Source organism: Piliocolobus tephrosceles, chromosome 3 (assembly GCF_002776525.5).
Source record: "Piliocolobus tephrosceles isolate RC106 chromosome 3, ASM277652v3, whole genome shotgun sequence".
Lineage (NCBI taxonomy): Eukaryota > Metazoa > Chordata > Mammalia > Primates > Cercopithecidae > Piliocolobus > Piliocolobus tephrosceles.
This window is the reverse complement of record NC_045436.1, coordinates 138,428,076-138,456,038: the sequence shown is the minus strand read 5'-3', so window position 1 is coordinate 138,456,038 and position 27,963 is coordinate 138,428,076. Positions and strand designations below refer to the sequence as shown.

Genomic DNA, 27,963 nt, shown 5'->3' with positions numbered 1-27,963 from the left:
TTGTTGTGGTTAGGATGCACACAATTAAGATCATGGAATTCCTGTGTTTCAAGTTGTTTCTTTAGAAAAAAATTACTGAAGGGTGCCCACTGCTAGCAATATTAACATTTTATGTGTTTTATTATCAGTTGTCAAATTTCTTTCTAAATGGTTGTAGAAATGTATGTCATTCATTTTAATATTATTAAAATATTAGCAAAGTATTACATAAATATTAAAAATATTAATAAAAATCAAATTATCTAAATATTTATTTAAAAACAAAGTTTTATTCGTATTAATATTTTCCATGGCAGTTGTAAGTAGGGAATGGGATGCTAGCCATTTAAGAGAGTGGTAACTCTTTTTATATCTAATTTATGTCCAGTTTGCCTTCAAAGTTGTTATAAACTGCTTTTGACTGTATTGAGACCTTCCTAAATTGTCTTTCATAGATCAGGCACCCTTCACTGGGGGGGCTGCCCATTAAGTCTTTGGAAGAGATTAAAAGTCTTTTCCAGAGATTGTCTGTCCGAAGATCAAGTTCGCCATCGCTTAACAGTGGGAAAGAGCCATCTTCTGGAGTTCCAAACGCCTCTGTGAGCAGACTCGCTCTCTTTAATCGAATGAAACCGGCTTCACCTGTGGAGGAAGAGGTCTCCCAGGTGTGTGAGAGCCCCCAGTGCTCCAGTAGCTCAGCTTGCTGCACAGAAACAGAGAAACAACACAGTGATGCAGGCCTCCGGAATGGCAAGGCAGAGTCCCTCCCTGGACAGCCAATGGCCTGCAACCTGTGTTATGAGGCTGAGAGCCCAGACGAAGCGGCCTTAGTGTATGCTGCCAGGGCTTACCAATGCACTTTACAGTCTCGGACACCAGAGCAGGTCATGGTGGACTTTGCTGCTTTGGGACCGTTAACATTTCAACTCCTACACATCCTGCCCTTTGACTCAGTAAGAAAAAGAATGTCTGTTGTGGTCCGGCACCCCCTTTCCAATCAAGTTGTGGTGTATACAAAGGGCGCTGATTCTGTGATCATGGAGTTACTGTCAGTGGCTTCCCCAGGTAAGTTTATACAAAAATGAGATAGTAGTAATTTGAAAAGCTCGGAGATTAAAAGACCACACTCGATGACTTTATAAAGGCAAAGAAATAGATATTTGGGGACTAATCGCATTTGGTGAAGTAGGGGGAAGCTGCCTAGGATTTGACGGGAAAGCAAGTAAGTTTTGGGGCTACCCCCAGATCTGAGTTCAAATGTGAACTCCATCATTAGCGGGGTCTTGATACAGTTAGCTAACTATTCTGTGCCTAAGTCTTCAACTCAATGGGGCTTAGAGTACCTCCTTTATAGGTTCCTGAAAGATTTAATGACATACTATATGAAGTGTATGAAGAGCCTTTGGCCAAGTGCCTAGCAAATGGAAAGTGCCCAATAAATGTCAGCTAGCAGCATTACAGTTATGTTACTGTTGTTATTGATGATTTGGGAACAGTGTTTGTATCAGGTTCGTGTACTTTCCTCTGCCCAAGGGGAAAGAAACCAGGGAAAGATTTATTCTGAGTGGTCCCTTTTATAGATACCCATTTGGGATTCAAAACCAGAAGGCTTTTTTATGTGTTTGTTTAGTGTGGATTAAACTATTACTGTTTTAAAAAGTATTTCTGTAATTTGGCAGACTGGTAGGAACTCAAGCATCTTGTCCATTATTTCAGATGGAGCAAGTCTGGAAAAACAGCAGATGATAATAAGGGAGAAAACCCAGAAGCACTTGGATGACTATGCCAAACAAGGCCTTCGTACTTTATGTATAGCAAAGAAGGTGAGACTGCTTAGTGCACTCCATCTTTTTTGTTTTTTCCTTCTTTAACCATCATTGACTGAAAACCAGCATGTAGTAAACCCTAATCCAGGCACTGGGGAAGTCCCTTGGACACTGGCTCTCTTTTTACCTTCTCTATTCTGTATATTGGTTGGTTGAAGTTTGTTCAAAGTATTTTGCTAGAAGGATCCCTAAAGGTTATATTCTCTAAGTTCCTGCATGTTTCAATATGTCTGTGAGTGCTTTTATATGTAAACAGTTGTTTGGCTGGGAACAAAAATCTCTGGATCTTACTTTCTTTCCCTCAGGACTTCGAAAATGTTGACCACTCTGTCTTACAGCATTAAATCTGCTTTGGAAAGAATGAGGCCACAGATCAGCCTTAACTTTTTCATTATAAGTTCTTAATACTCTTTTCTTATGTGCCCGTAAGTCTTTATATGTAAATTCAGATAAATATCCTAGATATTATCTCAGCATTGATTATTCTTTATTGAGAATGATTTTGGTACATAACATATCCTTTCTAAACCAAAGTTTAGTAAGAAAGAAGATGGAGCTCCAATAAATTATTTGAGGGAAGTTCTCACCAGAACTTTTCATTTCTTACCCAAGTTTTAGTTCATGGGAGCTGCATTAGGGAAAGTGGTATCTGTTGTAGACCCCAAGGAACTCAGTCAACCAGCTGCATGAGGAATCAAAAGCCTGATGGCTGGGCACAGTAGCTCATGCCTGTAATCAGGAGGCCGAGGCAGGTGGATCACCTGAGGTCAGCAGTTTGAGACCAGCCTGGCTAACATGGTGAAACCCCATCTCTACCAAAAATACAAAAATTAGCCGAGTCTGGTGGTGCATGTCTGTAATCCCAGCTACTCGGGAGGCTGAGACGGGAGAATTGCTTGAACTTGGGAGGTGGAGGTTGCAGTAAGCTGAGATTGCGCCACTGCACTCCAGCCTGGACGACAGAGCGAAACTCCATCTCAAAACAAAAACAAAAACAAAATCAAAAGCCTTCCCCACACACAGTTAAAGGAAGAATGGAAAGTTCAAGATCAAACCAACTCTGCCTTTTCAATTGAATGATCCTGCCCTTGATTAAAATGTAGCCCAGCAAGTGTCAGATTCTCTCAAATCGAATGACCTATGGGCAAGAATGAGTAGACAGAGAGAGAGGAATTGCCTCAGCCCCTTTACCCCACTCTGCTTTATAAAAACTGAAATGTAGATTTCTCCTTCTATGGCAACCTAAAGACAAAGGAAAATGTATCATTCATCACTTCTCTAGGAATTTCATTTAATTTTTGTTTGGAATAAGACTTGTTTCACCCATAGGACCCTTCTCTTTTTACCATTCATCAACCACATAAAATAACCATCAAAGGAGAATGGCGTGAACCCGGGAGGCAGAGCTTGTAGTGAGCCGAGATCGTGCCACTGCACTGCAGCCTGGGCCAGAGCGAGACTCTGTCTCCAAAAAAAGAAAAAAAAAAGCATCAAAAGATATGAAAGGTGCTGCTGGTTACAGAATCCTTCGAACTAAACAGTCCTGATACCATTTTCTCAACTGCACCATTAGAATCAAACTGGATTTAACTGTCAATTGGAGACCACTCCCAATTGTATACTTTCTGATTTCATTAAAGACATTAATCCACTGTCATCATATATGGTGCCTAGAATTTCCAGAAATACTGAGTTAAAGGGTCCATCTGTCATCATTGTTGCACTAGTCTGACCACAGAGTTTGGGAAGCTAGTGTCCAGGTGATGTAAGAATATGGATCTGACGTGGCTGTGCACAGAGGGAGGAATATGTAAAACAAGTTGATGGTTTGATATTTTGCCAGAGGTCAGTCCTGGTATTCCCACAAGATCATATGGCTTGCTTCATACCTCTCTTTTAATTCTTCCCATAGGTCATGAGTGACACTGAATATGCAGAGTGGCTGAGGAATCATTTTTTAGCTGAAACCAGCATTGACAACAGGGAAGAATTACTACTTGAATCTGCCATGAGGTTGGAGAACAAACTTACATTACTTGGTAGGTGAATTACGTTGTATTGCCTGAATGGAGGATTTTGAAAAACACTGGATATCTCTGAATAAGGGTTATTCACCAGTGTCTTTTCTTCCACTGTGATTTAATAAACATATATAGATCTGCCTACCCTGTCCAATCTGATTTCTATCCAACTTCCAATCCATTCTATTCTGTTGTCCACTGCAGTGGACTAGACTTCACTTGTGATGGGGTCAGGATGGTCACCCCAAGAAGATCATGTAAAACCCAACACTTAACAAAGACTACAAAGCCAAGTAAATGTTCCAATAAATATCTTCGTTCAAATCAAGATAAATATCATAATAGAGTTTCTTGTCAGGCATTGGATAAGGTGCTTAATATGTGTTATCTTTTTGTTGAATTCTTACAACAAATCTCCATCTTATGTAGAGGAAATGTGGGGCACAGAATAGTTCAATGATTTGTTCAAGGCCATATGCCAGTAGCTGACATTACTCATTAACCAAACGTGGAACTCATGTCTACCTGACTCCAAGCTTTTTATCCTGCACCTGCTACTGGACTAAGGAAATTTATTTTTCTTCTCTTCCTGATTTCAACTAAAATTGCACAGCTGATCCCTCTTGTCTTGGATTAAACTGAATCTTAGAATTATCTGAAGTGCTTTAAAAAGTATTGATGCCTGCATCCTATCCCCTGAGATTCTGATTCAAGTGATCTGTTGTGTGGCTTGGGCATTGGAATTTTTTAAAACTCCCTAAAGTGATGCTAAAGGTGGTCAAGTTTGAGAACCACTGTCTTAGAGTCTGGAGACCTAGATTCTAATATAAGCTTTGATATACCAAGATACCAGCTTCTGAGCTCCATTCCTCTATTTAGGAGGAAAACATTGACCTAACTTAGTATCTAGCAAATAGAGCAATGATGCCTACACCAAGTGATTTCTCTGTGACAGTGTAAGTAGTACAGGTCCACATTTACTCATCTGCAATTGCAAAATCAAAAATGCTCCATGGGTTTAGTACCAAAACTCATTTGGTAGAAAAATCATGCCTGATTTGATATAAGACTATTTATAGTTCTTTATTATCCTAATTCGTATGAACATTTGTCAGTTTTCCTACAGAAATATTAATATGCTTGATTACCAAGTATTATAGAATATGGTATATGCACCATATTACTTTTTTAATATCTGAAAAATGTTTGAATTCCAAAACATATGGCCCTGGTTATTTCAGAAAAGGAAACTGTAGACCCATGAAAGAACATTGCAAATAGACATTGCATCTTACTGGCAAGAGCATTCTTTAAAAGCCTGCCCTTTAAAGGACATGAACAGATATTTTTCTAAAGAAGACATACAAGTGGCCACAAACATGAAAAAATGCTCAACATCACTAGTTATCGGGTGCAGACAAATGCAAATTCAAACCACAATGAGATACCATCTTACACCAGTCAGAATGGCTACTAAAATGTCAGAAAAGAACAGATGTTGGCAAGGATGCAGAGAAAAAGGAACGCTTATATACTGCTGGTAGGAATGTAAATTAGTACAACCTCTATGGAAAACAGTATGGAGATTCTCAAAGAACTGAAAATGGAATTACCCTTCAATCCAGTAATCCCACTACTGGGTATCTACCCAAAAGAAAAGAAATCATTATATCAAAAAAGTACTTGCCATCGTAGGTTTATCACAGCACTGTTCATGATAGCAAAGTCATAGAATCAATCTAAGTGTCCATCAACAAACGATTAAAGAAAATGTGATATATATATATATATACACATACACACACACATATATACATACACAATGGAATCCCACTCAGTCATAAAATAGAATGAAATTGTGTCTTTTGCATCAACATGGATGAAACTGGATGCCATTATCTTAAGTGAAATAACCCAGAAACAGAAAGTCAAGTACCACATGTTCTCACTTATAAGTAAGAGCTAAATAATGTGTACACATGGACATGGAGAATGAAATAGTAGACATTGGAGACTCAGAAAAGTGGAAGGATAGGTCAGGGGCCAAGGGATGAGAAATTACCTAACAGGTACAATTTACGCTATTGGCATGATGGTTACACTGAGAACCCAGATTTCACCCCTAAACAATATTTCAGTGTAACAAAACTGCATTTGTACCCCCTAAATCTATAAAAATAAAAATAAATAAAATCCCACCCTTATCCTTGGGAATATCATAGAATTATAAAATCGTAGTGGTTGCATAAACAATTGACTCAAACCCCTTCAATTTATAGATAAGGAAACTAGCCAAAAGGAGAACAAGTAAGTTTGATAAATTCATTGATCCCTGAGGCCTCCTTCCCAAAATATTACATTGCATATAATTTTGGTCTGGGTTGTCAAACCTCCTTTGACTCTCCAGAGGCAGCTGGGCAGTTTATATAGTTTAGGGTTGAGCTAGCTAACAGATATGATTCAACTGTAGACTAGCTGAGCTTCAGCTGGCTTTGGTTTCTTACAAGTCCTATTGCACTTTGGTTATTTTTTAGGTGCTACTGGCATTGAAGACCGTCTGCAGGAGGGAGTTCCTGAATCTATAGAAGCTCTTCACAAAGCGGGTATCAAAATTTGGATGCTGACAGGGGACAAGCAGGAGACAGCTGTCAACATAGCTTATGCATGCAAACTACTAGAGCCAGATGACAAGCTTTTTATCCTGAATACCCAAAGTAAAGTGCGTATATTGAGATTAAACCGGTTCTTCTATATTTTCAAAGCCATTGGAACATCTGAGATTTGATGTATGCAAGGAGAAAAAACAAAACAAAACAGCAACCATTAGCTTTTGTTTGTTTGTTTGTTTGTTTTTTTTTTTTTTTTGAGACATAGTCTTGCTCTGTCACCCAGGCTGGAGTGCAGTCGTGGGTTATCTTGACTCACTGCAACCTCCGCCTCCAGGGTTCAAGCAATTCTGCTTCAACCTCTCAAGTAGCTGGGATAACAGGCATCTGCCACCACACCTGTATTTGTATTTGTATTTTTAGTAGAGACGGGGTTTCACCATGTTGGCCAGGCTGGTCTCGAACTCTTGACCTCGAGTGATCTGCCTGCTTTGGCCTCCCAAAGTGCTGAGATTATGGGGCGAGCCACTGTGCCCGGCCAGCAACCATTAGCTTCTTGATAATTTTTTCTATCCAGAAACCTACCTTGTGCTTGGAAGGGTGTCATAGTTCTTCTAAAAGGCTTGGTGGAAAATTATAATGATTCAGAGGAATCATTGCTGAATAAAGGCATTAGGAGAAAGTTTTGTTTTATTTTTTTATTTGCTTTCCCCCCATCCACACTGGATTACCAGGGATCTGACAGGACTTAGCCCAAAATGAGAAAATATATCAAGTCCTGAGACAGGAATCTACCTCCCTTTCAAGATGAGAAAAAGTGATAGTGTCTATTGAAATCAGGTGAATAAATTATTAAAATTTTTTTGGCAATTCAAAAAATAGACTCTTAGGGAAATCATGCCTTCTTGTAATTCCTAGATAGTGCTCCCGAGAATATCATAAGTTTGAAGAACTGTTTAAGGGAAAAGGAAAATGTCATTTTTTTAAAGAAGAAGGAATATAAGAGGCTTAGACTCAGACCAGTTTTTTCTATTTTTGCCTCCCGCTAATCTGTAACGCCAATGTTTGATCAGATAAATGAGGGTTTTATTTTTCTCAGAAGCCTTTCAGTATAGTGATACCCTCCAAGATTTGTGCACATTGTTTATTTTTTCTTGAAAAACTTCCTCCCATTCTTCTTCAGCAGTCAGACTTAATCAGTGATATCAATCCCATCACTGCAGTCTGCCTTCTTTGAAATCTTGTGGAACTTTTCTTCAAGATCACTTCTTGAGCTTTGCCTGCCTAAGGCTGCCATGATTGGTTAGCATGTTTTTGTTTGTTTGTTTGTTTTTGAGATGGAGTCTTGCTCTGTTGCCCAGGCTGGAGTGTGGTGGTATGATCTTGGCTCACTGCAATCTCCATCTCCCGGGTTCACAACATTCTCCTGCCTCAGCTTCCCGAGTAACTGGGACTACAGGCTCCCAACACTATGCCCAGCTAATTTTTTGTGTATTTTTAGTAGAAACGAGGTTTCACCGTGTTAGCCAGGATGGTCTCGATCTCCTGACCTCACGATCCACCTGCCTCAGCCTCCCAAAGTGCTGGGATTACAGGCATGAGCCACCGCGCCCCGCCTGGTTAGCATGTTTTTATAGTCAGGCCTCAACCAGCACCCAGCTAAATAGTACATTTTGAGAAAAGGGAAAAATAGAGTGGGTTCTTCTTTACAGTGGCCCAGTGACCCGTAACCACAACCACCAGCCAACTCCCAGTAGCTACAGGGGCAGAACCAAAGAAAATGCTTAGTCATTTCAGTCACCAAAAAGAATGTAGCCTAGGTGGCTGGTAAGACTAGCGATCAAATGCTTGGCCTGCTGCTGACCGAGTATTCGGCCTTGGGGAGTTACCCTCCTATGCCGCTTTTTCTTTACTTGTAATGGGAGAGTAATGACTATTTAATAGGGTTTTTGTGAGCATTAAATGAAAAAATATAAATTGTTTAATACGGTGCCTATGAGATGAAAGAGGTTCAGTAAGCATTAAAAAAGAAAAATAGAGATTGTTGTGAATAGTAAAATCTTTACGACTGTGAAATTCATTTATAATGCAACATATCCATGTAAAAAATTACACTTGTACCCTTAAATTTATATAAATTATTTATAAATACACAATTTTTCTTATGTTTAAAGGCATTTAAAACTACCAATTCAAGAAGTATTTACTGAGTATCTATAACTTTTTGCTATCGATAGCTATTCCACGTGTGAATTTTCCAAATAACTAAATAGAATACAACAAACATAAATAATTTAGTTTAATCACGACTCAAGATAAAAAGCCAGGCACGTAGTATGGACTCAGTCAGTAGTATTTAACTCCTTTCTTTCCCCCTCACACTCCTAGTCCCTCAGGAATGACTAAGAGTTTAAAAGGACTTGAAGATCATGGAGCCCAGTGTGTCACAGTGAAGGAATTGCTCCTATAACATTCTAAATGGGCAACGTGGCAGCCAGTGGAATGTCTGAAGTCACTTTTGTTGTGTCATCTTTACAAATTTCCATCAATGTTGTTCTTCAATTTACAAATTAGATTATAAGTGTTTCCAGTTACAAACTTTACCTTTTCCTCTCATAGAAGTTTTTTTCTTCATTTGTTTTAATATGGTCATATTCTGTTTGTAACTAGTTACTACATTGGAATATACAAAGGCCTTTCAGGATTGGTCATTTAATTTTTTAAGTTTTATTTTTGTAATTTCATTTAAACTTTTCTCCTCAGATTGGTAACTTTCTATCTTCATAATTTATATTGGAATCTACAAAAAGTCTTTCCATATCTGATCTCATTTGACAATTACAACAAACAGACATATAAAATAAATTATCTGTTTTATAACCTGAGATTCCAAATGCTTGTGATTTCTCTAAGCACATCTGATTACTAAGCTTTAAATGTTCTGATTCCTATTTCAGTATATTTTCTAATTATATATCACATATTACTTATATACAGTTGATTCTCCTTATTTGTAGAGCTATGGTTTATGTAGTTGCCTTGAGCTCTGAATTAGTAAACACTGACCACTGCTTTTAGAGGAGATACAAAGTTAGCTTACTCTAATTACAATGTACTGTCAACAATCAATATGTGACCTTGTTTCTTCTGAAATGTACCTTATTTCACGTGCGTATTAATGATTCATTAACGTTAAATGCATTGCCAACAACACTGTAACTTATACCCAAACAAAGCTTATCTAACATGGGTAAGTTCCCCCAATAAGACACATCACAGCTCTTTTTGCTTGGAAACACTGCAGCACCATGATTGGAAATCATTTTAAACAGCAAAATCGCTGACAAAAAGTAGAAAGATGCAAAAAATATGCCACTAAATAGCCCATGAAAAGAAGACTTTGCTACAGTTTGAGAACTGGCAAAAGAAGGCATCATGGTGTTCAGCTTCAGCTGGGAATGGGCATATCACGTGACTTAAATGTCACTCTCTGCATGTGACACTCAAATGTCACTCTGTGACATGTGACCACAAAAGCACCTCAAGTATTGTGAAATTACAGATAAATTTTATCAAGTAGGCGAATTGACAAATGTGGACTCCACAGATAATGAAGATTAGCTGTGTGTGTGTACGTACTTCTGTTATTTTTATAATGAAAAAATAGTTAATTTGTAAAACCTAAACACATACTCAAATAAATAGAAGAGTACAAAAACCTTTATAATCAATTTATAATCATAAAACTACAATTTAAAATTATATTTTGGAGAATATCCACAGACTGTATTCCGTATACTGGAAGCATATTGATGCCACAAAGACTATATTTATATTGTTGTACGGTATTGCGGCTGTATTCTTTCAATTACAAATGCCTTACACATAATCCGATGTTAATGTTTTTTTTTATTTATTTTTTTATTTTTTTATTTTTTTGAGACGGAGTCTCGCTCTGTCACCCAGGCTGGAGTGCAGTGGCCAGATCTCAGCTCACTGCAAGCTCCGCCTCCCGGGTTTACACCATTCTCCTGCCTCAGCCTCCCGAGTAGCTGGGACTACAGGCGCTCGCCACTACGCCCGGCTAATTTTTTGTATTTTTTTAGTAGAGACGGGGTTTCACTGTGTTAGCCAGGATGGTCTCGATCTCCTGACCTCGTGATCCGCCCGTCTCGGCCTCCCACAGTGCTGGGATTACAGGCTTGAGCCACCGCGCCTGGCCCCGATGTTAATGTTTTCAATGACTGTGAGGCATGTTACTTTCTAAATGTGCCTTTTTAGTTTAACCAAACTCCGGAATGATTTTAAAAATAATTTTTGCTATGATGTAATGAGCTGTATGAGCATATCTGATTCATCTTTGTATACTTTTCCTTAAGGGCTTTGGAGGTGTATGAGATCAAATTCATTCCTAAAATAGAGCCCTATGAACACTCCACAAGAGTGTTTATAGTTTTTGTGCTGTTTCATGCACACATATCCATATCTACTTCTTCCTTGCTTTTCTTATTTTGTTGTAGGTTGAGAAATGCTTGATGAAACAGCATTTAAAATCAAAGCAAACAAGCTCTGAGTGAGAGCTCTTTCACAAATCAACTATTTCAGACTTAGTGTATAAACTAAACTTAAATTCACTGCTCCTGGATTTGGAATCTATTCTTAGTGGTCACTTGACACAATAATTTCTGGATAAGCTTATTGTTCATCTTCTTGAGTAGAATTCATTCAATGAATGTTTACTGAGTACCTGATGTCGTCCTCTTTTAAGCCTCATGAAGGATTCAAAACTGCCTTTAAGGAACTTCCTAACTAGTATGGAGTGAGGATGTATACAAATGAGATGTGATAAGTACCACCAAGAACATCCTGGCCAACATGCAAGCGCCATGAGGGCAGGAATTTTCATGTTTGTTGGTGTAGGTCCAGCTCATAGAATGTTTTCTAATATATAGTTTCTCATTAAATACTTAGTGAGTGAATGAATACATTGAATCCAAAAGAAGATATAAACAATAATTACTATTTCAAATGTCTGCCATGTGTCACGCCTTACACTAGGAGTTTTGCATGTATTATTTTGCTTAAGCCTCACAACATTATGATGGAAATAATATTTGCATATTTTAATGAGAAAGTTAAGGCTTAGAGAGGTTACATAGTTTGCCCAAGGTCAAGCAGCTAATAATTGGCAGAATGAGACCAGAAGACTCTTGGAATTCACTGTTCAAGAAGGCAAATTGCACACATGAAGAAATTTCACAGCTATTTCTTTATAAGAAATACAGTTGGGGGTGAGATGTTCTCCTTCCTTTTAACCCATCCCCACATACACGCAGAACTCTCTGTGGAAGACTCGTAAAATCTTTGAAAATCATCAGTTATTCATTATTTGAGGTTTTCTTGATTCAGCAATTGCTAAAAAATGACAATAAAAATAGTAACTGGTTCTGGCACTAAGGGAGCCTGGAGGCTAACCACCTTTGCCTCTTGTTTCAAGGATGCCTGTGGGATGCTGATGAGCACAATTTTGAAAGAACTTCAGAAGAAAACTCAAGCCCTGCCAGAGCAAGTGTCATTAAGTGTAGATTTACATCAGCCTCCTGTCCCCCAGGACTCCGGGTTACGAGCTGGACTCATTATCACTGGTAAGACCCTGGAGTTTGCTCTGCAAGAAAGTCTACAAAAGCAGTTCCTGGAACTGACATCTTGGTGTCAAGCTGTGGTCTGCTGCCGAGCCACACCGCTGCAGAAAAGTGAAGTGGTGAAATTGGTCCGCAGCCATCTCCAGGTGATGACCCTCGCCATTGGTGAGTGAGGATGAATCCGAGTCCTGCACTTCTTCCTTTTACACCACACCAGACACCGATCCTTCTGTCTCCTTCCTCTTCCACTGCTCCTTCCATTTTCCTCCTCCCTTGCTCTCTACCACATTCACTCCTTCCCATCACCTATTTGAGCACCTTCCTCTATCACCTATTTGAGCACCTTCTGTGAACCACGTAGTAGGGATGTGACATGGTAAACAACAAAATAGTCCAGACTTCTTAGTTCAGTGTCAGATCCCCAAATCAACAAGCTTAAGTCGAGTAATAAACTGAATCACAGAACTGAAAAATTCATATATTCTACCTTCAGGAAAGCTAAATTCAAGGACATGACAATTCATTTATCCATTCCACAAATATTTATCAAATGCCTTCTTTGTACCAGGCATTTTTCTAAGGAATGGAGATACAAGAGTATATAAAATTGACAAAGTACGTTTTTACAAGGAATTTACATCTAGTAGGAAGGCATACAGTAAAACAAAGCATAAATCTGTAAGGCATCAGATAGTGATAAGTACTATTGAAAAAATAAAGTGGAATGAGGAGATGTAGAGCTCTGGAGATAGGCTGGGGCTGCTCTTTTAAGCACGATTTTCCAAGAAGGTCTCACTGCTAAGGTTGACTGGGAGCAGAGACATGAAGGAAATCATAAAGGGGCCATGGGAGACATGGGGAAGAATATTCCTGGAAGAGAAGACAGCGAAAATGAAAGCCATGAGGGGAACTATGTTTGGTGTGTTTGAGGACAAAGCTGATTAAGCAAAGGGAGGAGTTTTGTGCAGGTTATTAAAGGTCAGAGAAACGACAGAGGGCCAGATCACACAGGGTCTTAGAGGACATTGTAAATTTAGGGAGCCATTGAAGGATTTTCAGCAGAAGTGGGACATGATTTGCCTTAAATTCAAAATGATCATGTTGGCTGTTCTGTCAGAGTAATTGTTGGACTGCAGAGACAATGAAATCAGTTTTAATAACTCAGCAAGAGACGATGGCGGCTTGGGCACAGCTGGGAGCAAAGGAAGGGTTGGGACGTGGTCAGATAATGGGCATGGTCTGAAAAAAGACCCAGTGACATTTGCTGACATATTGGATATGTTATATGAGAGAAAGAGTTGTCAAAGGGAACGCCAAAGTTATGTCTAAGAACAGAAAGAACAGAGTTGCCATTTACTGAGATAGAGGCAGGGGAAATTGGGAATTGGGTCTTATTCATGTGAAGTTTGAAAAGGCCATTAAATGTCTAAGCAGTGATATCGGTGTGAAGCGAGAATAAAAGTCTGGAATTTAGGAATAAGAAATTGGCTAGAGATGTAAATTTGAGAATCAGAAGTCTAGTGGATATCAGGCTGGGTACAGTGGCTCACGACTATAATCCCAGCACTTTGGGAAGCCGAGGTGGGTGGATCACTTGAGGTCAGGAGTTCGAGACTAGCCTGGCCAACATGGCGAAACCCCACCTTTACTACAAACATGAAACTTGGCCAGGCATGGTGGTGGGAGCCTGTAATCCCAGCTACTAGGGAGGCTGAGGCAAAGAATGACTTGAACCCAGGAGGCGGAGGTTGCAGTGAGCTGAGATTGTGCCACTGCATTCCAGTCTGGGTGACAGAGCAAGATTCTGTCCCAAAAAAAAAAAGAAAGAAAAGAAAAAAAAAGAGTCTAGTGGATATTAAAGCCTTGACACCAAAGAATGAGTATAACTGAAGAGAATTGTAGTATGAGATTAAGATCTCAGAGACTCCAGTATTAAGCTGAGGACTTGGCATATCAACTCTCTCTTTCAATGTCTGTTTTCCCTCTGGACTGCTTCCAGTCTCAGGTAACTTTTCCCCCCAGGGTGGTGATGTAGCCACTAAAACTCCTGGGTTTCCATCCTATCCTATTAACAACTTGGGTGAAAAGATAGCATCACTTTTCAGATTGTTGCAGTAAAGTTTCAGGATTAGGGTGGAATTTTGTTCAATTATCTTGTTGAATAAACAAATAAATGAATTATTCAAGCTTATGGATCCAGATGTTTGCAAAGCGAAAACTCCTGGATTTATAATTATATATAACATAATTATAATTTATTACATTATAATTATATTTATATGAATTATATATAATACTTATAATTTATATCATACATTATATATAATATATAACAATTATATTATAACTTATGATAATATTAATTAATTGGAGTCATATGTCCATCTCTGAACCAATTACTGAGTCCAGGGAATAGAAGATGCTGATTGTGCAGATCTGGGTCACTTGCTTCCGTATAAATATGGAGGTTTGGGTTCACCCCAACAAACCACGTAAACTAAGAATTTCCGAGGAGAACCAGTATACTTTTACTGAAAAACAGGTGAATTGTTGGTGATCAATTGTTCATTATCAGCAGGAATGTGGTACCTACTCCTAAGAAGCTGCCTGTGTTGGGGAGACCAGTAAGTCTGTAGCAACCGTGATACTGTGTGATAGGTGTGCTAGAGATACATAGGGTGGTGCTGAAGCCTTATGAAAGGGCATCTGATCTTTAAAAAAGTATGAGAAGGATTTCCAGAGGAAATGACATCTAAGCTGAGAAAAAGAAAAAATGAAATCCAGCAAAGTGAGCTGTGGGTGATAAGGACAGTTTTATCATGTGCATGGCTGCAGGGAGAAGGGTGTATCTGGAGAACGGAAGGTAGCATGAGTGACATGAAAAACAAGATCAGTCTGGGTAGGTGCCATAGCGTGAAGGAGTTCAAAGCAGTGTTGAGTTTGGAATTCTTCCTGATGGCAGTGGGATGCCACTTCATTTCTGTTTAACTTACTTCCGGGAAACTTGGAGAAAGGGATGAACTTTGAAGGATTTATTTGTTCACTTGAGCTGCCCCTATCGATTTGCAACATTTACACCCTTTTTTTACTCCTCATATGTTTCTCTCCTTTTTTTCTGCCTCATGAAGGTGATGGTGCCAATGATGTTAGCATGATACAAGTGGCAGACATTGGAATAGGGGTCTCGGGTCAAGAAGGCATGCAGGTGAGTGGATATTGTGCGACCAAGTTCTGTGGCCTTGACCTGCCCATCCAAAGGCAGCATTCTCCACGGTAAATTCTCTGCGGCAGAGTGAGGCTGTGTGTGGCTAGCTGAGGAGTGGGAGACAGGAAGTTTACCTATCCATTTACTGATTTTTTTACTAGGTGAGTATTATGGCATTTCCTGGATAATGTTAGCTGTATTATTCACCTGTTAAAAATAGAGCTTATCTAAATCATAGGAATATATGTTTTAGTCTTGCAATAGCTGTGTAAATTCTGACTCTGAAGAAGCTACTAAGGATTGGAATGAAGGACCTAAAGATCTTGAGGCAGGTGAGGGAGGAAAAAAAAAAGGGAAAGAAGAGGATATGAGAGGAGAAGGAAGTGGGAGTGTCCTATCTGTGTGCACGTGTGTATATGTGTGTGTGTGGAGGGGGGGGATGGTATTTTAGGTACAAAATTCAGATAAAAGCTCATAATCCAAAAAATGATTTTCATTCATCTGTGGAACAAATGCTATCAGAAGAAGGTAGAATATGAGACTTAGAGTTTCCCAAGAATTGTGCTGTGTCTGTTCTAACATGTTTGATCATTCAGGATGGCATTCTCTCCCCATTGCATCTGCAGGCTGTGATGGCCAGTGACTTTGCCGTTTCTCAGTTCAAACATCTCAGCAAGCTCCTTCTTGTCCACGGACACTGGTGTTATACACGGCTTTCCAACATGATTCTCTATTTTTTCTATAAGAATGTGGTATGTAACCCCAGAGAATTTGTGCCTTTTCCCTTCATGTCTTCCAAGCCTGTTGCATCAGGAATGAAGAGGAAGTGTCCTATGCTAAGCTCACTTTCCTTATTGAAGTATTGGGAACAGCCAGGACGGTCTTGATGTCCTTTTTTTTTTTTTCTTTAGTGGTCATTGTTGTCATTTATTGTACCTGCGAGGTAATTCTAGAATCCCTATTCCTTCTTCAGTCAGTGGCTGCATAATCTAATGATAATGTTATAATCCATCACTTCTCTCTTTTTTTAATTATTATTATTATGCTTTAAGTTCTAGGGTACATGTGCATAACGTGCAGGTTTGTTACATATGTATACTTGTGCCATGTTGGTGTGCTGCACCCATCAACTCGTCAGCACCCATCAACTCGTCATTTACATCAGGTATAACTCCCAATGCAATCCCTCCCTCCTCCCCCATCCCCATGATAGGCCCCGGTGTATGATGTTCCCTTCCCGAGTCCAAGTCATCTCATTGTTCAGTTCCCACCTATGAGTGAGAACATGCGGTGTTTGCTTTTCTGTTCTTGTGATAGTTTGCTAAGAATGATGGTTTCCAGCTGCATCCATGTCCCTACAAAGGACACAAACTCATCCTTTTTTATGGCTGCATAGTATTCCATGGTGTATATGTGCCACATTTTCTTAATCCAGTCTGTCACTGATGGACATTTGGGTTGATTCCAAGTCTTTGCTACTGTGAATAGTGCCTCAATAAACATACGTGTGCATGTGTCTTTATAGCAGCATGATTTATGATCCTTTGGGTATATACCCAGTAATGGGATAGCTGGGTCATATGGTACGTCTAGTTCTAGATCCTTGAGGAATCGCCATACTGTTTTCCATAATCGTTGAACTAGTTTACAATCCCACCAACAGTGTAAAAGTGTTCCTATTTCTCCACATCCTCTCCAGCACCTGTTGTTTCCTGACTTTTTAATGATTGCCAATCTAACTGGTGTGAGATGGTATCTCATTGTGGTTTTGATTTGCATTTCTCTGATGGCCAGTGATGATGAGCATTTTTTCATGTGTCTGTTGGCTGTCTGAATGTCTTCTTTTGAGAAATGTCTGTTCATATCCTTTGCCCACTTTTGATGGGGTTGTTTGTTTTTTTCTTGTAAATTTGTTTGAGTTCTTCATAGGTTCTGGATATTAGCCCTTTGTCATATGAGTAGATTGCAAAAATTTTCTCCCATTCTGTAGGTTGCCTGTTCACTCTGATGGTAGTTTTTTTTGCTGTGCAGAAGCTCTTTAGTTTAATTAGATCCCATTTGTCAATTTTGGCTTTTGTTGCCGTTGCTTTTGGTGTTTTAGACAGGAAGTCCTTGCCCATGCCTATGTCCTGAATGGTACTACCTAGGTTTTCTTCTAGGGTTTTTATGGTATTAGGTCTAACATTTGAGTCTCTAATCCATCTTGAATTAATTTTCATATAAGGAGTAAGGAAAGGATCCAGTTTCAGCTTTCTACTTATGGCTAGCCAATTTTCCCAGCACCATTTATTAAATAGGGAATCCTTTCCCCATTTCTTGTTTCTCTCAGGTTTGTCAAAGATCAGATGGCTGTAGATGTGTGGTATTATTTCTGAGGACACTGTTCTGTTCCTCTGTTTTGTTACCAGTACCATATCTCTGTTTTGGTACCAGTACCATGCTGTTTTGGTTACTGTTCCTCTGTTTCTGTTCCTCTGTTTTGGTACCAGTACCATGCTGTTTTGGTTACTGTAGCCTTGTAGTATAGTTTGAAGTCAGGTAGCGTGATGCCTCCAGCTTTGTCCTTTTGACTTAGGATTGTCTTGGCAATGCAGGCTCTTTTTTGATTCCATGTGAACTTTAAAGCCGTTTTTTCCAATTCTGTGAAGAAACTCATTGGTAGCTTGATGGGGATGGCATTGAATCTATAAGTAACCTTGGGCAGTATGGCCATTTTCACGATATTGATTCTTCCTATCCATGAGCATGGTATGTTCTTCCATTTGTTTGTGTCCTCTTTGATTTCACTGAGCAGTGGTTTGTAGTTCTCCTTGAAGAGGTCCTTTACATCCCTTGTAAGTTGGATTCCTAGGTATATTATTCTCTTTGAAGCAATTGTGAATGGAAGTTCATTCATGATTTGGCTCTCTGTTTTTCTGTTACTGGTGTATAAGAATGCTTGTGATTTTTGCACATTAATTTTGTATCCTGAGACTTTGCTGAAGTTGCTTATCAGCTTAAGGAGATTTTGGGCTGAGACAATGGGGTCTAAATATACAATCATGTCATCTGCAAACAGGGACAATTTGACTTCTTCTTTTCCTAACCAAATACCCTTGATTTCTTTCTCTTGCCTGATTGCCCTAGCCAGAACTTCCAACACTATGTTGAATAGGAGTGGTGAGAGAGGGCATCCCTGTCTTGTGCCAGATTTCAAAGGAAATTTTTCCAGTTTTTGCCCATTCAGTATGATATTGGCTGTGGGTTTGTCATAAATAGCTCTTATTATTTTGAGGTACATTCCATCAATACCAAATTTATTGAGCGTTTTTAGCATGAAGGGCTGTTGAATTTTGTCAAAGGCCGTTTCTGCATCTATTGAGATAATCATGTGGTTCTTGTCTTTGGTTCTGTTTATATGCTGGATTATGTTTGTTGATTTGTGAATGTTGAACCAGCCTTGCATCGCAGGGATGAAGCCCACTTGATCATGGTGGATAAGCTTTTTGATGTGCTGCTGAATCCAGTTTGCCAGTATTTTATTGAGGATTTTTGCATCGATGTTCATCAGGGATATTGGTCTAAAATTCTCTTTTTTTGTTGTGTCTCTGCCAGGCTTTGGTATCAGGATGATGTTGGCCTCATAAAATGAGTTAAGGAGGATTCCCTCTTTTTCTATTGATTGGAATAGTTTCAGAAGGAATGGTACCAGCTCCTCCTTGTACCTCTGGTAGAATTCAGCTGTGAATCCATCTGGTCCTGGACTTTTTTTCCTTGGTAGGCTATTAATTATTGCCTCAATTTCAGAGCCTGCTATTGGTCTATTCAGGGATTCAACTTCTTCCTGGTTTAGTCTTGGAAGAGTGTACGTGTCCAGGAAATTATCCATTTCTTCTAGATTTTCTAGTTGATTTGCGTAGAGGTGTTTATAGTATTCTCTGATGGTAGTTTGTATTTCTGTGGGGTTGGTGGTGATATCCCCTTTATCAGTTTTTTATTGCGTCTATTTGATTCTTCTCTCTTTTCTTCTTTATTAGTCTTGCTAGCAGTCTGTCAATTTTGTTGATCTTTTCAAAAAACCAACTCCTGGATTCATTGATTTTTTCGAGGGTTTTTTGTGTCTCTATCTCCTTCAGTTCTTCTTTGATCTTAGTTATTTCTTGCCTTCTGCTAGCTTTTGAATGTGTTTGCTTTTGCTTCTCTAGTTCTTTTAATTGTGATGTTAGAGTGTCCATTTTAGATCTTTCCAGCTTTCTCTTGTGGGCATTTAGTGCTATAAATTTCCCTCTACACACTGCTTTAAATGTGTCCCAGAGATTCTGGTATGTTGTATCTTTGTTCTCATTGGTTTCAAAGAACATCTTTATTTCTGACTTCATTTCGTTATGTACCCAGTAGTCATTCAGGAGGAGGTTGTTCAATTTTCATGTAGTTGAGCGGTTTTGATTGAGTTTCTTAGTCCTGAGTTCTAGTTTGATTGCACTGTGGTCTGAGAGACAGTTTGTTATAATTTCTGTTCTTGTACATTTGCTGAGGAGTGCTTTTCTTCCAATTATGTGGTCAATTTTGGAATAAGTGTGATGTGGTGCTGAGAAGAATGTATATTCTGTTGATTTGGGGTGGAGAGTTCTGTAGATGTCCATTAGGTCCATGTGGTGCAGAGTTGAGTTCAATTCCTGGATATCCTTGTTAACTTTCTGTCTTGTTGATCTGTCTAATGTTGACAGTGGGGTGTTAAAGTCTTCCATTATTATTGTATGGGAGTCTAAGTCTCTTTGTAAGTCTCTAAGGACTTGCTTTATGAATCTTGGTGTTCGTGTATTGGGTGCATATATATTTAGGATAGTTAGCTCTTCCTGATAAATTGATCCCTTTACCATTATGTAATGGCCTTCTTTGTCTCTTTTGATCTTTGATGGTTTAAAGTCTGTTTTATCAGAGACTAGGATTGCAACCCCTGCTTTTTTTTTGTTTTCCATTTGCTTGGGAGATCTCCCTCCATCCCTTTCTTTTGAGCCTATGTGTGTCTCTGCATGTGAGATGGGTCTCCTGAATACAGCAAACTGATGAGTCTTGACTCTTTATCCAATTTGCTAGTCTCTGTCTTTTAATTGGAGCATTTAGTCCATTTACATTTAAGGTTAATATTGTTATGTGTGAACTTGATCCTGCCATTATGATATTAACTGGTTAGTGTGCTCGTTAGTTGATGCACTAACTAGTGCATTTCCTAGCCTAGTTTCTTCCTAGCCTCGATGGTCTTTACATTTTGGCATGTTTTTGCAATGGCTCATACCGGTTGTTCCTTTCCATGTTTAGTGCTTCCTTCAGGGTCTCTTGTAAGGCAGGCCTGGTGGTGACAAAATCTCTAAGCATTTGCTTATCTGTGAAGGATTTTATTTCTCCTTCACTTATGAAACTTAGTTTGGCTGGATATGAAATTCTGGGTTGAAAATTCTTTTCTTTAAGAATGTTGAATATTGACCCCCACTCTCTTCTGGCTTATAGAGTTTCTGCCGAGAGATCTGCTGTTAGTCTGATGGGCTTCCCTCTGTGGGTAACCCGACCTTTCTCTCTGGCTGCTCTTAGGATTTTTTCCTTCATTTCAACTTTGGTAAATCTGGCAATTATGTGTCTTGGAGTTGCTCTTCTGGAGGAGTATCTTTGTGGCGTTCTCTGTATTTCCTGAATTTGAAGGTTGGCCTGCCCTACTAGGTTGGGGAAGTTCTCCTGGATGATATCCTGAAGAGTGTTTTCCAACTTGGTTCCATTTTCCCCCTCACTTTCAGGCACCCCAATCAGACGTAGATTTGGTCTTTTTACATAATCCCATACTTCTTGCAGGCTTTGTTCATTTCTTTTTCGTCTTTTTTCTTTTGGTTTCTCTCTCGCTTCATTTCATTCATTTGATCCTCAATCGCTGATACTCTTTCTTCCAGTTGATCGAGTTGGTTACTGAAGCTTGTGCATTTGTCACGTATTTCTCGTGTCATGGTTTTCATCTCTGTCATTTCGTTTATCACCTTCTCTGCATTAATTATTCTAGCTATCAATCTTCCACTCCTTTTTCAAGACTTTTAGTTTCTTTTCGCTGGGTACGTAATTCCTTCTTTAGCTCTGAGAAGTTTGATGGACTGAAGCCTTCTTCTCTCATCTTGTCAAAGTCATTCTCTGACCAGCTTTGATCTGTTGCTGGCGATGAGCTGTGCTCCTTTGCAGGGGGAGATGTGCTCTTATTTTTTGAATTTTCAGCTTTTCTGCCCTGCTTTTTCCCCATCTTTGTGGTTTTATCTGCCTCTGGTCTTTGATGATGGTGACGTACTGATGGGGTTTTGGTGTGGGTGTCCTTTCTGTTTGTTAGTTTTCCTTCTAACAGTCAGGACCCTCAGCTGTAGGTCTGTTGGAGATTGCTTGAGGTCCACTCCAGACCCTGTTTGCCTGGGTATCAGCAGCAGAGGGTGCAGAAGATAGAATATTGCTGAACGGCGAATATACCTGTCTGATTCTTACTTTGGAAGCTTCCTCTCAGGGGTGTACTCCACCCTGTGAGGTGTGGGGTGTCAGTCTGCCCCTAGTGGGGGATGTCTCCCAGTTAGGCTACTCAGGGGTCAGGGACCCACTTGAGCAGGCAGTGTGTCCTTTCTCAGTTCTCAACCTCCATGTTGTGAGATCCACTGCTCTCTTCAAAGCTGTCAGACAGAGTCTTTTGCGTCTGCAGAGGTTTCTGCTGCTTTTGTTGTTGTTGTTGTTGTTTAGCTGTGCCCTGTCCCCAGAGGTGGAGTCTACAGAGACAGGCAGGCTTCCTTGAGCTGCTGTGAGCTCCACCCAGTTCGAGCTTCGCAGGGGCTTTATTTACCTACTTAAGCCTCAGCAATGGCGGGCACTTCTCCCCCAGCCTCACTGCTGCCTTGCCGTTAGATCACAGACTGCTGTGCTAGCAATGAGGGAGGCTCCATGGGTGTGGGACCCTCCCAGCCAGGTGTGGGATATAATCTCCTGGTGCCCGTTTGCTTACAGCGCAGTATTGGGGTGGGAGTTACCCGATTTTCCGGGTGTTGTGTGTCTCAGTTCCCCTGGCTAGGAAAAGGGATTCTCTTCCCCCTTGCACTTCCCAGGTGAGGCGATGCCTCGCCCTGCTTCAGCTCTGGCTGGTCGGGCTGCAGCAGCTGACCAGCACCGATTGTCCGGCACTCTCTAGTGAGATGAACCCAGTACCTCAGTTGAAAATGCAGAAATCACCGGTCTTCTGTGTTGCTCGCGGTGGGAGTTGGAGACTGGAGCTGTTCCTATTCGGCCATCTTGGGTCTTGCTGTCTTATCAGAACTAAGCTGGGAATGTGCTATGTTTCAGCTGCTGACAGCAAATTGCCAGGCTTCTCCATCTGCTAACATTTTCTACTCCCTGTGCATTTAAGTCCTGTCTGTTCCATTTAAAATCTAGTTTTTGAACTTCCATAAAAAAAGGCTGTAACAAGAAGAATTATGAAATGTTGAATGCTATCTGTCAGTAGAGAATGAAAAGGTTTGCATCCGTTTTACTGGAAATATCAAAAAATATCAGCTCTTCCAAATTAATGCCCCGTATATTATAGTAAAGACACAGATACAGATGAAAACCTAGTACGTCTTACCATGTAGCTGGCTGTTGCTCACAGATGCAAGAATTCTCTAGCCAACCTATAAAATGTATTTGTGCTCAGTAGTTATTTAACGATAAAGGAACTATATTTTGATTATTTAATTCCTAAAAGGGCAGAATTTGATTAGAAATCCAGGCCTCTAATCTTCAGCCTGCTATTTAAATTTCATTTTCCTCCTTTTATAAAATCATATGTAATCAGATGTAAGTATCTTCTAAGTGGGGCAATTATGTAAATATCATGAATTTTAGGCCAAATTCACTCTTAGTTTTTAAAGTCCATATGTAGTATGTTAGTAGTAGGCAAGGGTTGATATCACTCTATTAAAATACCATTTTCGGGAAAAAAAATAAGTCATTTTTAGGAGATCCCAAATGTGTAATTTAGAATTCTGTGTGCTTGAGTGTGTATGTCCATCGGTAGGAACATTTGTTTTTTCCTGCAGCACAATACACTTTTCAGGAATCGCTCAATACTTCACTAATTAGAATTAGTGCAGTTAGTCAAAGTTTAGTAAAACTCAGATACTTTAGGAAAATATTTGAAATGTATAAAATCTCTGCCTAAGTATGTACTTCTGGGGAAAACTGCAGCTTGTAATTTACAATTCCAGAACTTAGTGACTTAGTGGCCAATGGCTTTTAAAGAGGAGCCCCTCTTCCAAGTTTTTATTTTAAACCTTTGCATTTGTTCACCTTCTCCCCAATGGTGGCAATATCCATTCACTTCCTCACCTCCTTTTAACTCCAGATTGAATCCAACAGTAAAGAAATACCAGTATTAGGAGGAGATGCTATACACTCTCGAAGAGAGGGAGTGTTCGTTAGTAGAGAGAATCAGGACCTCGGTGGTCTTCCTGCTCCATAATCCTTGAGTGGCCGTTCATACTGATAATCTCCAGACTTAATTGATATCTGTTATTCACCTAGCTAAACAATGCATATTTTATATGCTATGCAAAGGGCTTGGACCAGAAGCCATTAGAGTAGCTTATCTTTCTGAGACCATGGTTCTTGGATGTTGGACAACCTTTGAGGTCCCAATGAAGACTATGGATTCATTCCCCCAGAATAGTGTCCCAAACCTCAAACCATACATTTTTAGAAACTGGGCATGATCCATGTCCATAGACACTAGACTAAGAAAATCTATTCTGGCCAGGTACGTTGGTTCACGCCTGTAATCCCAGCACTTTGGGAGGCTGAGGCGGGTAGATCACGAGGTCAAGAGATCAGGAAATTGAAAATCTATTCTAGGGATTGTGGCCCTTGTCCTGAGGTTCTAGTGTATCTATGATGACAATATTTTTTTTTTAATAAGACATTTTACAGATCAAGACCACTTTCTTGTTTGTGTGTTTGATTTTTGAGACAGGATCACATTCTGTCCCTCAGAGTGGAGTGCAGTGGCGTGATCTCAGCTCACTGCAACATCTGCCTCCCAAGTTCAAGCTATCCTCCAACCTCAGCCTCCTAAGAAGCTGGGACTAAAGGCACGCACCACCATACTTAGCTAATATCTGATTTTTTTTTTTTTTTTTTTTGGTAGAGACAGGATTTCACCATGTTGGCCAGGATGGTCTCCAAGTGATCTGCCCACCTTGGCCTCCCAAAGTGCTGGGATTACAGGCATAAGCCACTGCAACTGGCTGATGATGACCATTTTCTAACTTGATCTTAATACTAAGCCCTAAGGTAGTATAATTCTCATTTTACAGAGCAGGAAATAATAATTCAGGGAGGTTAGGGAAATAATCTAAAGGCAAAGAATCAACTGGAAGTATCCCCCAGCCTTGAAACAAAACTCCCTCTAAGTCCAATGTCCTTTCCTGTGGCCCGCCCTGCTTGAGAGCACAGAGCTTTTTATAGTGAACTTAGTTTGTCTGAGACAAAATACTGCAGGAAACCATGTAGAATGCCTGTGCCTGGCCTCTAGGGTCACCAACTATCCTGGTTTCCCTGAGAATGTTCCGATTTTAGCACTGGGAATCCCAAAGCCTGGGAAACCCCTCAGTCCCAAGCAAACTGGGATGGTTGACCACTCTGCTGGCACCATTCCATGTCACCACTATGTATTTATGAACCCAGAAGGCAAGAAAATGGACGTTTGTGCTGTGCCTACTCCATGTCTGTGCCAGGCACTGGGCTAGACTTTCTTCATCTAGTGTTGAATCCTTCAATTTGAATACTGGTTCTGCTACTCACTAGTCACATGGCTTTGGGCAAGTTTCTTAGTCTCTCTGTGCCTCAGTATCTTAGTTCAGGCTGCTATAACAAAGTACCACAGACAGGTGGCTTGTAAACACCATTTCTTCCCCACCATTCTGGAGGCTGGAAATCCAGATGAGGGTACCAGAATGGTCAGGTTCTGGTGCGGGTTTTCTTCCGGATTATAGATTTCTCATTATATCCTTACATAAAAAGAGATGAGATGATGAGAGCTCACTGGGGTCTCTTTTATAAAGAAACTGATTCCATTCATGAGGCCTCCGATGTCATGGCCTAATCACCTCCCAAAGGTACCACCTCCTAACATTGTCACAGTGGGGATAGTGCTCTGTGCTCTCAAGCAGGGCAGACCACAGGAAAGGACATTGGACTTAGATAGAGGGAGTTTTGTTTCAAGAGGATTTCATATATATTTTGGGAGGACACAAACATTCAGTTAATTACGCTCAGTTTCCTGGTCTGTAAAATGGGAACAACAATGTAATTCCCAAGTTGTTATGATGATTAAATGAATTATTCATAAAGCACTTAGAACAGAGCTAGCACCACATAATAGGTGGGATGTGTGTATATGTCTGTGTGTGTGTGTACATACATGTGCACACTTTAATAAAATATTTACCAAAAAAAGCTGCAAGGTAAATTGTGGTCCTCTCTTATATAAGAAAACTGCAGAGAGGCTGAGGTCACCCAGCTCAAAATGGCAGCATTTGGAATGTGTAATCATAGCACCCATTACTGATTCTAAGATCTGAATGTCCTTTTTTGTGTCTCTAGGCCTATGTGAACCTCCTTTTCTGGTACCAGTTCTTTTGTGGATTTTCAGGAACATCTATGACTGATTACTGGGTTTTGATCTTCTTCAACCTCCTCTTCACATCTGCCCCTCCCGTCATTTACGGTGTTTTGGAGAAAGATGTGTCTGCAGAGACCCTCATGCAACTGCCTGAACTTTACAAAAGTGGTCAGAAATCAGAGGTAGGTGTTAAAGCAAGATTGGATGGATCCATATCCATCGTAAAAGCCAGTGTGTTTTCTTAATTAGACAAATATTGCAGTCCACTCAGAACTGTTTGAAATATCTGATTGTTTTAAAAGATCTCTACTCATGTGGCAGATATTAACTTACTTGCCCTTGAGGTAAATACAGATTAATCTATGAAGGGCCTTATATACTTATAAGAAGAAACCTAAAGTTTGATCTTACAACCAATAATATCTAACATTTGCTAAACCCCATTGCCATCTATTGTGCTAACTACTTAACATCGCCTGTCTGATTTATCTTCATGAAAACACATTGAGACAGAACTTAGTGTTGGTCCCATTCTAAGATGAAGAATCTGAATCTCAAAGAGGTTAAGTAATTTTTCAAGAAATCCCACCACTAAAAAGTGGTTCGGTATATGTTAGAAAGAATAGGTTATGTTTACTCTCAGCTTAAATTCTGGTTCTGCGGTATGTGACCTTGGTAAATTTTTTAACTTGCCTGTGCTGCAGGTTCTTTATGGGAATGATGTGAGGATTAAGGAAGATAATACAGGTACAATTTCCAGCCATAGTAAGCTCTCAATGTTGTCATTTTTACCCTCTGGAATTAACCAGAAATTTGAGGAAATCCCAAATTTAAAATAATGCATTTATTTTCATCAGTCTAACTATTCTGACTTGAAATGCCTTTCTGGAATGGAGAGTCATTTAGTGTCCTTACACTACCTAGAACAACCGACAGAGAAATCACAGATTCAGCTTTCAGGAAAGAAGGGGTCCTTATAATCCTTTAATATCATCCAATCCATTCAGACCAAGGAACTACATGAGTTTTCCTAAAGGAATCCAGTCTGACTTCAAGTTCAAGCCAAGATGCAAGAACATGTGATTGATGTCAGTGAAGCTTGTCCCACCCCCCAGGCATAATTGAAATTCCAGATCCATTGAGGAAAGGAGGGTTGAGGGAGATTTTCAATCAAAGTTTTTATAGCCCGTATTTTAAAAGCCCATTTGTATGGACTAAAGATTGTTATTGGTCCTTATCCTTGCGATAAGTGAGATCATTGTTTCCTGTTGTTGAATCCTTTCACCAATCCTTTGTACATATTGTTCTAGTTAACTGGCCAGTTATATAAAACATGATCATAGTAGGCAGATTTTCCCAACATGTAGCTATTGATAAAAGGTAACTGATTTCATTGACTTTACCTTCTAAAATTTGTACTTTCTTTGAACTTGGCCTCCAACAAAATTATGTTTTATGCTTGGATCGTTTTCCTGTGTTCAGTGTAATTAAATATTCTCTCCAGGGCTACAGAATCTCTCTCCTCTAAAGATGAGTCTGGAAGTCTGCAATCAGAAGCTTCCCTTCCATGAAGCCTTGCCCCCATGTCTCCTCACCCACACAGTCTTTTTTTTTTTTTTTTTTTTTTTTCTTGGCTTTGGCTTCATGTCCAGACTTTCCCCTTTCAGTTTCCAGTGGACCCAGTGAGTTAATCCCTCCAGCCTTTCATTTATCTTAATCATGATCCTTCTCTCTTTACTTTTGTAAGTCCTATTCCTCATGTGACCGTGGGAAATTGTATTTCTTTCTGTTTACTCTAGGTTCTTTGAGCAACCTCTATTTCCCCAGATGCATGAAGTTATATTTTAACTTATCTCTAAGTGGTTCTCTCTTGTCCAGTGGCATTTTGCTTGCCCCTTTATCTCTGGCACATTCTCTTCCACCATTGGATTGGGCCTCTGCTGAGATTGTATGGACATTTGGATAAAGAAAGTTAGGCAGAATATCCCTCATATCCAATGAGGAAATAATAGAAGAAGATATAGAGAAAAGTGGACTGGAAA

General features: G+C 39.7%; 1 protein-coding gene across 7 annotated transcripts in view; it reads left to right on the top strand.

The window, feature by feature from the left end:
• The window catches only part of ATP10D (ATPase phospholipid transporting 10D (putative)), a 118,959-nt gene that overhangs the window by 70,696 nt on the left and 20,300 nt on the right, over positions 1 to 27,963 (top strand). For 4 of the 7 annotated variants that reach the window (XM_023224518.2, XM_023224519.2, XM_023224524.3 and 1 more), the window contains 8 exons: positions 435 to 1,044; positions 1,696 to 1,802; positions 3,718 to 3,844; positions 6,361 to 6,545; positions 11,930 to 12,239; positions 15,203 to 15,279; positions 15,906 to 16,031; positions 25,903 to 26,103. In XM_023224518.2, the coding sequence (XP_023080286.1) occupies positions 435 to 1,044; positions 1,696 to 1,802; positions 3,718 to 3,844; positions 6,361 to 6,545; positions 11,930 to 12,239; positions 15,203 to 15,279; positions 15,906 to 16,031; positions 25,903 to 26,103 (1,743 nt within the window). The remainder of the gene's footprint in view (positions 1 to 434; positions 1,045 to 1,695; positions 1,803 to 3,717; positions 3,845 to 6,360; positions 6,546 to 11,929; positions 12,240 to 15,202; positions 15,280 to 15,905; positions 16,032 to 25,902; positions 26,104 to 27,963) is intronic. The other 3 variants (XM_023224521.2, XM_023224522.2, XM_023224520.2) reach the window with 3 other exon arrangements.